Here is a 12,099-nt window from a genome sequence, read left to right as displayed (position 1 = left end):
GAATAGCTGCTAATCCGTATTTTAGTTGTAAAAACAATCATTACACTGTAAAAATGAGTTATAACTTCTTGACAATTCTTTGAATTAAGAAGTCTAACAATCTTATTAAGAACGAGTCTCAGCAACCCACCTAATGTTTGGTTGTGTCCCCAGAAAATAAACACTGAAAGTTCATCTTTGCCATGACTTGGGGCCTGGGTAGTGAGGAGGACATCCATTTGGGAATCTCCATCATAATCTCCAGGAACTACACTGGTTATGGTGACACCGAGAGACCTGGAATTAAAAAAAAGCCCCCACATGCAAATAATTGTAAAAAGAAGTGCATGAGAAAAGCATTTGTGTGGTCAAAGACATGTCCAATTATTATTAGTTGGTCCAATACAATCTTATTCTTCAACAACCTAGTTTATGATGAAGTACTCATCTATTGCAAACATATCTCAAAATCAGGCACCTGACAGGCTGTCTTTGTCTAAGGAAAATGCCATTTTAACTCTAAACTTCAGCTATCAGGCATTCTTCAGCCATATCCTGTTTGTTAATGCTATTTACACTTCATTAAATCCTCACATTTGTTGTAGAACCAGTCAACCAAAATGTGTTTCAGTGAGCAGGATCTTTTGGTTGCATTCCAAGAGCAAGAACATAAAGCAATAGGAGCTGTTTAAACAGTAGGAGTCAGGCACAGGTAGATTTTTTAAAAGAAAATGCCATTTCCTGCTACCTGCTGCCAGGTTTTACTAGTCCTTCCTATCTTTGTTTGCTCTATCTTTTTTTATTTGCTCACCTACTCAGACTCTGCTTTACATACACAAACACAGCTCACATTAAGCATTAAAAGCAGATCATTTCTAATGCATTAAACAAATCAGTTCCTTCCAAGACAGGAGGGAATAAGGAAAAATAAAAATACATAGAATACAGAAGATGAAGCTGAGCTATAAAAGCAATTTAACTTTCAATAAACATAATACTATTGGTAAGCATTATTGATAAGCAATAATCATAATAGCATTACAGGATATTAAAGCTAGACAAATATATATGCACATAAACAGACTGGTTTACATTTATTAAAAACTGATGTTTCTTTGGAGGCCACATATAAACTTGAGAAAGGAACAGATCTCTACACAGAAATACCAGAACACCATTTTTCATATCTATTCTAAATCAGATTATATTGCCTGGATTCCATTAGTAACTACAGCAAATGGATGAATTTCCCTGAAAACATGTCTTGGGATTGATACTAAAGCTACCCACCACATAGACCTATGTATGCCATGGAATGAGAGTTTGCTTCACTAGGAAATAAAATCCTGAAGCTCCAAATCAACTGTAAAAATATTTCAACATATGGGTATTTTAAATACTAATCTGAGGACGAAACCTAAACCATAAATATTCCATAAGGGGTGGGATGTCACACTTATTAGCTAACAACACAAATGACACAGCTCCACAGATTCTGTCATCTGACAAGCAAAACAAAAATGTATCAGGAAACTAATCAGGAAGTTGGTCAAAGAACTAGAGCTGTAAGGGCAAGCTGAACAACAAGTCAAAGAGGTAACAAGAGCACAGAATATTGCAGGCAGCTCCCACTGAGTGCAGAGAGGCACTTTCAAGGAAAACAGGCCGTAGCAGCATTGAATGTCCATACTTACTTCATTGGTAGCTTAACACGGGGCTTAAAGTAGGGTTCCTTCTGGTCAGCCAAAAAGATCACCAACTCATTTCCTGCCAAGGCAAGCAAGACCATGAGCAAGAGAGGGAGACTGGAAATGGCTTATATACAAACCCAATATTTAAACAACTCTGCCACAAATGATCATTCCCCACAGCAGCAAGAACTTTGAAAGATATCTCATACCACTACTTCCTCCTCATCCAAAAGGAAGCAAAAGGAGCACTTCTTCAACACAAAGTCAGTTGCATCTCAAAGGAATGCTAATATCACAAATCTCCTTTGGAGGTTTAGTGTTAGAACTTTTTCTCTGTTATTTTTACCACATTGCTTAAAATAAAACTTTCTGTAATGAATTAAGAAATATTACACATGGAAAAGTAATAGGCAGCAGTTCCACAAAACTAATTAAAGCTTAAAAGCTAAGTCAAATTCTTTTAATAGTGTATCTCACATAGGAAGATCTGATACTGCTTTCCCACATCAGCTGCCCAAAGCACTTTAAAGGAAACTCAGAATTTACTTGGTTCCCTGCAGTGTCTCCTCATTTAGATGCAATGGTACAAATATCGTTTCATTCTTTGGGACAATCGAAATAAATGCTCTTATTTTATGTTGCAGAAATAACTGAAATTCGGGGAAGAAAAGACGAACTTTAATCTCAATGATGAAATAATATTTTCAGTCAGTAAACTACAACACACAGGCACCTACCTCTGTAAGTAAAACATAGCTCACAGTGCAACAACTGTAATTTTTTTTCTTTCCTTAATTCTCCAATAAATCCAGCTGTAGCACCAGAAAATCTAAGGCTCCAAACTTGAGCTAGTAGAGTACTTTTTAAGAGAATTATTTTGTGGCAGAGTTCACAGCTGTGAAATAGCAGAGAACACAAGGCTCCTAACTATGAAACAAAAGGCACCTGCCACAAACCTCTTGAAGAGAAGGAGAATCCACCACCAAATGAGTAAACGAACAGGAGCCTTTCCAGAGAGGACAGGGAGACCAGCACAGGCCCACCTGGCAGAGTAATAATGCCGCCTGTGCTGCAGCACACATCCCTGGCGAGGGAAAGGCCTGGCACAGGCAAGGGGCAGGGCTGGGGCTGCCTCAGCTTTGGACAGCACACCTGGGAGCTGGACCTGGAATTCCCATTTCACACCACAGGCCCTCACCTGCCTTTTTATCAGCTATTTGGTAAAGCAGTGACCAGGATGAAGAAACAAATGTATAAATGTTTACATGTACCAGGTTCCAAGTTACAACAACAACACTGAGAAATGAGATCTTTTGGTCATTAAAGATAGAGATATAAAAATTTCAACTCAGTGCTCATCAGCTGTCAAAACAAATTAACTATTAAAAATTAGTACAGGACCAGAAAACAGAGTCACTATGCCACTACAACCAATCCTAAATGCTGTTTGCAGTTCTGTATTACTGTTCCGTATAGTGTATATATACGAGGCCAGTAAGAAAAAAACCAGTGCATTGCTGGGTGTGAAAAACAGGAACAGTTTCTATACAAACAACAATTATGTAGATTAGAGGTCTTCAGGCTGAGTATCTGTGTATATATACACACACACACACACATATATATATGTGTGTATATATGAAATAAATACCACAGAAGTTTCCCAAATTCCCCAGTGAAGTGCAGCAGGTGAACAGGGGAATGTTCACTCACTGACTGCCCTGTACTACCAGCAGAGGCATCAAGCATAACCAGAAGCTGGTACATGAAACAAGCAACCAGCATGAGCTTCCCCACTGACCTGTTACATACATAGACTCACAAAACAGGTAAGTGTATGCACAATTCCATTTATTTGTATATTCTGAGTTTCAAAATGTGACTAAACTCAGGGTCCACCTGAACTGGTCTTGCCACGGGATACTTCTGGATCTGGATTATCCCTTACATTCAGTAAGTTTACTATTTCTTACAAAGGTATGAGCACAATCTGATTTTCTTTTATATATCTGAGCATATGGAACATTACTCTCATTCTACTGAAGTAATGCAAGATCAGAAAAATAAAATATATTCAGCAAAACGCCCAAGACATCATCCCCATTTCCTTATTAAGGGTCACCATTATTAGGACTGGGCTACTTTACAGACCCTGCTCCTCAGAGTCTTGTGTCATCTCCAGTGCTCACTTCCTCATGCTGTTTACAATTGGCTGCCTTTTATCCCAACATTTAGAACCAATACCTTTAGTTTTGAGAGAATTCTGTAGTTACTTTTCATCAAGACTTAAACTATGAAAAGTAATGTTTTCAAATACATTACTTTGAGCTGATTTTTACAGTAAGTATCACACAGGAAAATGATTTCTCAAGCTGCTAGGGAGACACAAAGAAATCATGAATCTCGTTTCTGAAACATAACTATTCACATTTTTATATGCACTCATCTGAAAGATAAAAAATTAAAATTAAATCTCTTATCATGGACATTAATTTTAAACCTGACCATTTTTTCAGTAGATGAGCCAGTGGAGCATTTCCAGGGAGCCATGCATTTCAATAATTCAACTAGATGGGAAAGTCATTCATGCTTTACCAAAGCTACTTAGAAAAACATTTCTCAGATTGAAGGAATAAAAAAGGTTAATCTGAGAATAAATTTACTATCTTAATGGGCTTCAAGAAAGTAAAATAATCCAAGATTAATGTCTGGAAATAACACTGACCACTGAGAATAACCCCTGATTTGAAGTCTCCCCATATCCGAAGCCTTAAGATAAACTTGTGGCAGGTGACAGCTGTAACAAATTTCTCTACCCTGACACTAGCATAATGTTCAAAGCAGGATAATGTGCAATTTTTCCTCCACATCTGTGAAATGTTCATCTTTGTTTCCAAAACTATTGTGAAAACAAGAACAACAATTTGTGACCATTTTAGCTGTAGGATGAAGTCTCTGAATTATTTCACAACCATAAATTCAACTTTAAAGAAAAACGCGCCCTATATGAACCATTCTAGTGCAAACTGAATACCGTACTCCACACAGGAAATATCTGGGGAGCAACGCAAGTGTCAGCTCCATCCTGCAAACAACGTTGTGCACACCGAGCCGGCCCTCGGTGCCGCAGCCCCTGGCACCCAGGCCGTGCCCGGGGCGAGAGCGAGCAGCCGGTAACCCCGAGATGGCCAGGGATGGCGGGGACCGGCGAGCCCATCTCCTCTCCCGGCCGGGCAGCCCCGGGCCCGCGGCAGCCCCGGGCCCGCTGCCCCCCACGGGCGGCACCGGGGCTGCTCCCCCCTTGCGCTGTGAGGGCCCGAGGAGCCCTGCTCCCACCGCCTGTGCCCCCAGAGCCCCCGGGCCTGCCGCCGGCCCCACGCTCACCGCCGCGCAGCACGAACAGGTCCGTCTGCTTGTCCGAGTTGAAGTCGCCGAAGGCCGCCAGGGTCCCGCGGGCCTCGGGCCCGAAGAGCTGAGCGGTCACATTCTGCAGGGTGCTGGCGGGCCCTGCCAGAGCCAGCAGGGCCAGGACCAGCAGCGGGTCCAGCGGCGGGCACGGCCCGCGGGCCCCCATGGCGCTCGGCCTCGCCCCGCCCGCGCTCTGACGGCAGCGCGGGGCGGGCCGGCCGCGGTTTGCGGCAGCGGCGCGGAGCCTGCGCGAGCGCTTTACGGCGGGAGCCAGGCAGGGCCCGCTCGGCGCCCCGCAGCCAGCGCCGCGGCGCCCGGGGACCGCTTCGCCATGGCGGCGACTCACATGGCTGACGTGAGCTGGAAGATGCTGGAGCTGCGCGCTCGCTCCAAACGCTCAGGTCTGACCTCTTGGCTTGCCCGGGAGGAGCTCCGGGGATCCCTCTGCCTCCCGTCACTCACCGCTCCCGCACTCCCTGCCCCGCTCCCGGCCCGGCCCGGGGCTATTTCCCCGTCCCCGCCGTAGCTCTGGCGCTGCCGGCCCTGAGGGGCGCACGGGACGCCCGGGGGAGGCGGCCCCGCGCCCTTGGCGGGCACGGCCCCCGGTGCCGCTGAGGTGTCACCTGTGCCCGCCCCGCAAAGGCAGCTCGCCTGGCCAGTGTAGCACAGCACTTGTACCAAGTGCTGCGGTTGTGGAGCCGCTGAAGTGTTTAGAGGAAAGTACCGGCTTTTGCCGTGTTTCTCTTAGGTAAAGGTAACAGTTTTACAGACTGCGCATTTCTTGTTCTAAACATGGACTGTGGGGCAGCTACGTTCTGGCCTAAACCAAAGGGAGATTTTGCCGAGTTAGCCTGAATTTCTGAACTTAAAAAAACTTGGGGTTTGAATTTTAGTTTTTTTAAAAAGTAAAATACAGTCATAGTAGGAGTTTAATTGTTCTAACGGAAAAAGTTTAGTTTTAACGGAAGAAGATCCCTGTGTTTATTTATATGCCATACATGCTTGTAAAACTCAGTTGTTACTTACTTGCGTGTTTGGTTGGTTATGTTTTGTTAATAACCGATCAGACAGTGTGAGACCAAAACGGGGCTTTATGAGGGCTCTAAAGAATTGATCGTTAAAAGACTGGTCAGATTAATTTGGCTTTAAAAGTTCAGTTTATGTACAGCTAGCTGGGAGTGCCCGCTCAAGGAGCTGTTGTGTTGTTAGGATTGCTCGGGCTGTGAGCTGAAGGGGGATGGACAAAGGGAGCCCTGGAGCTCTGCAAAGCCGGGCAGAGTTCGGGTGAATCCCGGGTCTCAGGGCAGCACACGAACTTTGGGAATCCCCTGGAGGGTCAGGCCTCTGTCTGCAGGAGACATTTGATGGTTTCAAACACTTCACTTGTTCTTAACTGCTGCTGCTGCCTGTTACTTTTTTGTTAAACGGATAAAGAATTGTCTTTAGAGCAATGATAGACTGTTATTGTAGTTCACTTCCTTCTTTCCCAATTCATACGGATTTTGTCCAGAGATTGTCTAGAGATTTGTTCATGGCATTTTATATAACAACTGAAGAGATTTGCTCAAGAAATAAACATTATTTTAGTTGAAAAGTTTTTCTAATAAAAAAGTTGATTTAAAAAAATTAGATTTTATTTAATCTATTTCAGGTAACTTTAATATCTAAAAATAAAAATAATGTTCTTATATTTCAAGTTTACTGCTGCATCTTTATGTTGAAATTTGTGTAACTTCAGGGCTTTTTTCTTCCTTCCTGGCCCTGTCAGAAGGAGACATGGTTGGGATTATAAAAAGTGACTGAAAGTCCCCCATGTTTCTGCTTTGGCTGAGGCCTGTGCTGGGTCTCAGCTGACAAACAGCACTGTTTTGTTTGGTTTGGAATTTTTTTTACTAGTGTGCTCCTTGGAGTAAGATGTAGTAAACATGGAGTATAGACACACGTGCCTGAAATGCACCAGTGACTCATGTTTTATAGCCTGCAGCAATGGATCATGTAAGACTCAATCCTGTAGGAGGTAATTTGTATCCTCATGTTTATGTGTATTAAATTATGAATTACTTTTTTTCCAGTAAGACCAAATTTTATTCAGAAATGTTCATTTCCCTTCCTGAAGCAATAGAATACTTCATACTAAAGTACTAAAACAATTTCACTTGTTGCTACTCTGATTAGGAGCATATTCTAAAGAAAGTAGTTGAATAGTCTAAAGCCCCTGAAGTTTTTCTTACTTTAAAAAACATAAACTTTAAAGATTTGGAAAAAAATTGTCATCATAATTACAGACACATTTTTCCTGTTGTATATTCCAAAGTGGAAGATGTCCTACCTCTAATAACTGTGGTATTCAGTGCCATAAGTAATGTACATGACTGCAAGAAATATCCTGGTGTAGATTTCACATGGGATGAAAGCAGCACTATGCATAAGCAGAGTTTTAGCTCCTTATCATTAATGTTACTTAACACTTTAGTGTGCACTAGTTAAATCAGTGTTTTTATTTCATCTTGAAATATATTAGATTGTATTCATCACCTTTTGGTGTTTGTAGCAAGTTTCCTATTGATTAACAAAGCTCAAATATCAAATATCAAGTCAAATATCCAAAAGATTAATTTTTTGTAAACTGTGTCCTTTTACTCAGATAGAGTAAACTACTAAGTTTTTTGGAAGTAAAAGCAAAATAAAACCAAGAGGTCAGTGTAGAAGAAGGAAATACAAGATGTAATGAAAGTTTGTGCTGTGCACTCTGTTGTGTTAATAACGCCACTAACATTGCTTTCACTTAATTTAATGCTGATTGCCTTTAACATTTACTAAACAGTTTTGAAAATTACTGTAGCTTAGCCTGAGACGTTTGTGATTAGCTGCACCAATTTGAAATGGCCAATTTGGATGATGACAGAGCCTCCTCTGCGCATGCTTTTTTAAAATTTGGTAAGTGTGCAGTTCTGTGTTTTGTTTTTGTTTGTGGCTATTTAATTCAACAAAAATAATTATGTGTTTTGTTTCATGCTGTGTTCTGTGTTAGATTTTTACATGTTTTATGTACATAGAACTTAAAAATTTAAACTCTTTCAGTAAAAATTTCTGAAAATTGTAATTTACTTAGATTGAAATCTACTGTCAAATCTTCCTGTTTTGTTTGTTTAGAATTCCTGTCAGTATCCCTCAGTGCAACCATCTCTGAACTCAAATTTCTCTTTTAAGATGGCAGTCACGTGAAAGGTGCCTTAAGAATGCTGTTTGCAATTGACTCCTAAAAAGCCCCAGCGTGACTGGTTTAGAGAGAAGTAAAATTTCCCGTCAGTCAGTCACTGGTTACAAAGTTTGACATTTGGAAATTAAGTGGAAGCAAAGTAAAACCCCCTGGCACAGCTTCTCCTCAGGTACATCAGAAGCTAGAATATATGAAGTTGTCAAGACCATTGCTGTGTATTTTGAAGGGAGTTTGACTGGGATGAGATGTATTCATACATGACACTCTGTGATTGGGGAAAACTCTTGTGTAGTCCTTGTTGAAACACAGTAGCAGTAAAAGTGGTGGTGAGAGTGACCAGGTAAGGGGACGCAGCTGGCTGGGTCAGACTCCCCTGCTCTGCCTGTGGCTTTTCAGTTTTGCCTCTCTGACTATCAAACAATGTGATGTGTTTACAGTGTAAAAAAAAAAATTAAAAAAAATTCCTCTTTCCTAATTATTGTATAGATACTTATTTCTCTTGTTAACATGCAAAATAAACATTTTTAGTAGTTTTAACGTCTATTGTTTTGAATTCTCAGAAATGGCAGTGCCTGCCTTGAATATCCTGAATGGTTTCCTGCCTTGCTTGTAGCATTTACAAGGCATGTGTGGTAGACTGGCATTTTGGTTATGTGAAGCTCCTGTGTACTGGCACGATGGTCAGTATTTTATTTCTGGTGTTCAGTAGCTTTTGTGTTGTTAGTTACTGTAAATCCTGAAATCAGTTATTTCCATTAAGCATAATGTGCTGACAGGGAACTACCTTCAGTTGATTAGGAAATAGAGAAAGGACAAAATAAATTGGTGTGTATTTTTTTCTTTTTCCTCTCTGGTGACCAATGACAGGACCTGAGGAGATGGCTGGAGCAGTGTCAGGGGAGGTTTAGGTTGGATATTAGAAAGAAGCTCTTTGCCCAGAGGGTGGTTGGGCACTGAACGGGCTCCCCAGGACAGTGGGCACAGTGCCAAACCAACAGAGCTCAGGAAGAGTTTGGACAGTACTCTCAGGCATAGGCTGCCATTTTGGGCTTGTTCTATGCAAGGCCAGGAGTTGGACCTTGACAATCCTTGTGGCTCCCTTCCAAATCAGGATATTCTTTGATTCCATGAAGTATTAGCTGAATTACTTGCATGGTATAACACATGATTTTTCTTGCTAAATGATAGTTTAAAAGCTTTGTCACTTCAATGCTATTTAAATGAAACTATTACAAGATTTTACACATTTTTACCCCTTTGTTATTGTCAGTCAACCAAGGTAACAATTCATACCTTTTGCTTACTTCTACTGTGTATTCAGGTAGAGGAATACTTTAATACTTTTTCTGTCTTCCTCTCCAAACCCTTCTCCTGGTGTTTCTTTACCCTGTTTTGTAGAACAGTTCAGTCTGGAAAGGTTGTTAGGGTGTCACCTACTCCAGCCTCTTGCTCAAAGCAGGATCAACTATAAGATCCTAGTTTCCTCCTGTACGTAGTGATTAAAAATCCCCATGAGATATCTTAAACTTTGCTGTGAGTAGAAATAAAATCCTCTTTGGTCCCAATGACTCCTGTAATGTGAAGCTGTCACTGTCCTTACTAATGCTGGGTAATGAAGGTTACAGAGATCTGAGGTCCAGAGCTTGCCTCTGTCTCAACTGTTTGTGTCCAGACCAAGTGTCACAATAAAGGCTGTGGTCAGTTTTCATTCTTACCAAATCTGCAAAGAGATCTTGTATTCTCAGCTTTTTTTCCTTTTGGCCTGGCCTGATTTAATTATGCAAACCAACGTTTTCTTTTGTTTTTCTGGCATGTGAAATGTTGGAAATACAGTTCTTTCCATGTTGCATTTGTTTGGGATTAACCTGGTGGAAGTGTTTCTTTATATCAATTCTGTACTTTAAAAAATTTGAATAAACCATCCTTGTTGAAATATGCAAGTCTCTATCCATAGATTTGGTACAGAGTTCCATTCTAATCCCTATTTTTCTTTAATATCCACAATTACTGCCACCTTCAAGGGCCTGTGTGTGTGTCCAAAGCTTCCGTGTATACAAATTTGGGAGCAGAGTTGTTTTAAAGCCATTTTGGCCATAGCTTCTGAATCCAAACATCTGGACCATTCATATCTCTTCCCTGAAGAGCAGTTAATGCTAATCTCAGGTACAACTGGAATAAAAATGAGGTGGGTGGGAAAGTACCTTAACATCAGGATGACATAATATTTTCAGCCTCCAGAGGTTGTATGTACATAGGATTGAAATTTCTTCCTGTTCTCTGTTACTTTGAAAGGAATCTCTATAATTTTTAGTAATTATTCAGCTTGAAGAGTGTGAAATCATATTACTCTGGGACCTGTAAATGGTAGGAAATGAAAGGGGATTAGTTTTCCTTCAGATTATGCATTTAGGGCATTTAGTCAGTGCAGTGTCTGAAGACAAACAGGGATTTAATTGGACCTTGGGATCAAGATGTTGAGTGTTCTCTTACCAGACATTAATTATATTAACACAGGAAGTGACACTTTGATTTTTCTATCAGTTTTTTACTGATTTTGAAGTAGGTACTGCCTGCAGCAGTGCACTTGTGGTGTAAGGAAATAATGGGCACACTTCATTCTTTGTTGAAGAAAAGCTGAACTCCCAGATACCTTATTTAAATGTTGGATGGGGTTGTAACAGCTCTAGACAGCGGAAGAAATAGTAAATCAACAAAATAGGTTTTTGTGTTCTGCCTAGCATACCTACTTATTTACCAAAATAAAATTCACACTGTATGGTTAGAATAAAGTGATGTATTTATGAAAAACAGTGTTTAAAATTAATGTCCTCATTCTGTTTCTTCTGAATGCTACTGTGCAAACCGAGACCTCCAGGGTCCGATCTGCATATGTCACTCTATTATGTTTAGAGTGCTGCAGTCTTGCTGTTGTCAGCTCTTTAAAATTATTTTTTTTTAGTTTGAAAACCTATTTTAAATATGTAATTGAAAATAGTTTTCTATGACATGTTTTTATCTTGCTGATATGAACTCAAATAGATTTTGGAGGAGACTGTAGACAGGCTTTTTTTTTAGCCATCCTTAAAATAGCTTCCTCTGTGTTATGGGCTCTTTCCAAAAGCACAAGGAGGGAACAGCTTCGTGTTTGTCCTGACTTCCTTGCTTTGATTAAATTGTGATAGTAATGAAATGTAATTTACCGCATGATTTCTCCAGGAGAATGCCATAGACACCCAAGCAAAATATAAACTATATAGATGCTGATAAGGAATTTAAACTGTGGAAAACTTTGATTTAAACAAGTTCTCTTCCTTGTAGTAGGAGTAATTTTAGGGAATACTTCAAAAGCATAAAACTTTATTTTTTGTCAATTTTTCAAACTTTGAATTAATTTCACCTTTCTGCCCCATCAGCAGTCTACTCTGACTGTTCTACTCTATTTCTATTAAAGTTTAAAACATCCAGAATAATGTAATTTGTAGATGGTGGTGTTTTGACATTTTCATGCTCACTTTTCTGTTTAATCATATTTCTACACAAAGTTGAAATCTTTGAATGCTCTGAAATAGAAGAATATGCTTGCTTTTTGTTCTTGATACCTTTGTTTTGTTTCTCTGTTGGCCACAGAGGGTCACAGATTGTCTGGTAAGTATTTGAATTATAACAATTTTAGTTCAGGAACTTTTGACTTGTATGTGCCTGTGGTTGCTCAGCTGTGTGTCCTGGGGGTTAGCAGCCTGCAAGAAGTGGACATTCTGAACCTGTTTCACACACAAAGGATGGTGGATATGCATATGATAT

The 12,099-nt window shown here is 40.4% G+C and overlaps 2 protein-coding genes across 7 annotated transcripts in view; one reads left to right on the top strand and one right to left on the bottom strand.

Moving 5' to 3' along the window:
• The window catches only part of ITFG1 (integrin alpha FG-GAP repeat containing 1), a 71,673-nt gene extending 66,416 nt beyond the window's left edge, over positions 1–5,257 (bottom strand). For both annotated transcript variants that reach the window (XM_014255550.2, XM_088062346.1), the window contains exons 1-3: positions 5,055–5,257; positions 1,674–1,746; positions 131–276 (exon numbers count right to left, since the gene is read on the bottom strand). In XM_014255550.2, coding sequence (XP_014111025.2) covers positions 131–276; positions 1,674–1,746; positions 5,055–5,244 — 409 coding nt within the window. In that variant the 5' untranslated portion in view covers positions 5,245–5,257. The remainder of the gene's footprint in view (positions 1–130; positions 277–1,673; positions 1,747–5,054) is intronic.
• Positions 5,258–5,340: 83 nt separating this feature from the next.
• Positions 5,341–12,099, top strand: part of PHKB (phosphorylase kinase regulatory subunit beta) — a 69,378-nt gene continuing 62,619 nt past the window's right edge. For 2 of the 5 annotated variants that reach the window (XM_014255513.2, XM_014255512.2), the window contains exons 1-2: positions 5,361–5,479; positions 7,921–8,015. In XM_014255513.2, coding sequence (XP_014110988.1) covers positions 7,961–8,015 — 55 coding nt within the window. In that variant the 5' untranslated portion in view covers positions 5,361–5,479; positions 7,921–7,960. Of the gene's footprint in view, positions 5,480–7,902; positions 8,016–12,099 lie in introns of all 5 variants that reach the window. The other 3 variants (XM_005526379.3, XM_014255510.2, XM_088062182.1) reach the window with 2 other exon arrangements.

This window comes from Pseudopodoces humilis, chromosome 14 (genome assembly GCF_049639895.1).
Source record: "Pseudopodoces humilis isolate 2021_Gansu_Grassland_sample_001 chromosome 14, ASM4963989v1, whole genome shotgun sequence".
NCBI classification, from domain to species: domain Eukaryota; kingdom Metazoa; phylum Chordata; class Aves; order Passeriformes; family Paridae; genus Pseudopodoces; species Pseudopodoces humilis.
The sequence above is the reverse complement of the archived record's forward strand: the minus strand, read 5'-3'. Positions and strand labels throughout refer to the sequence as shown.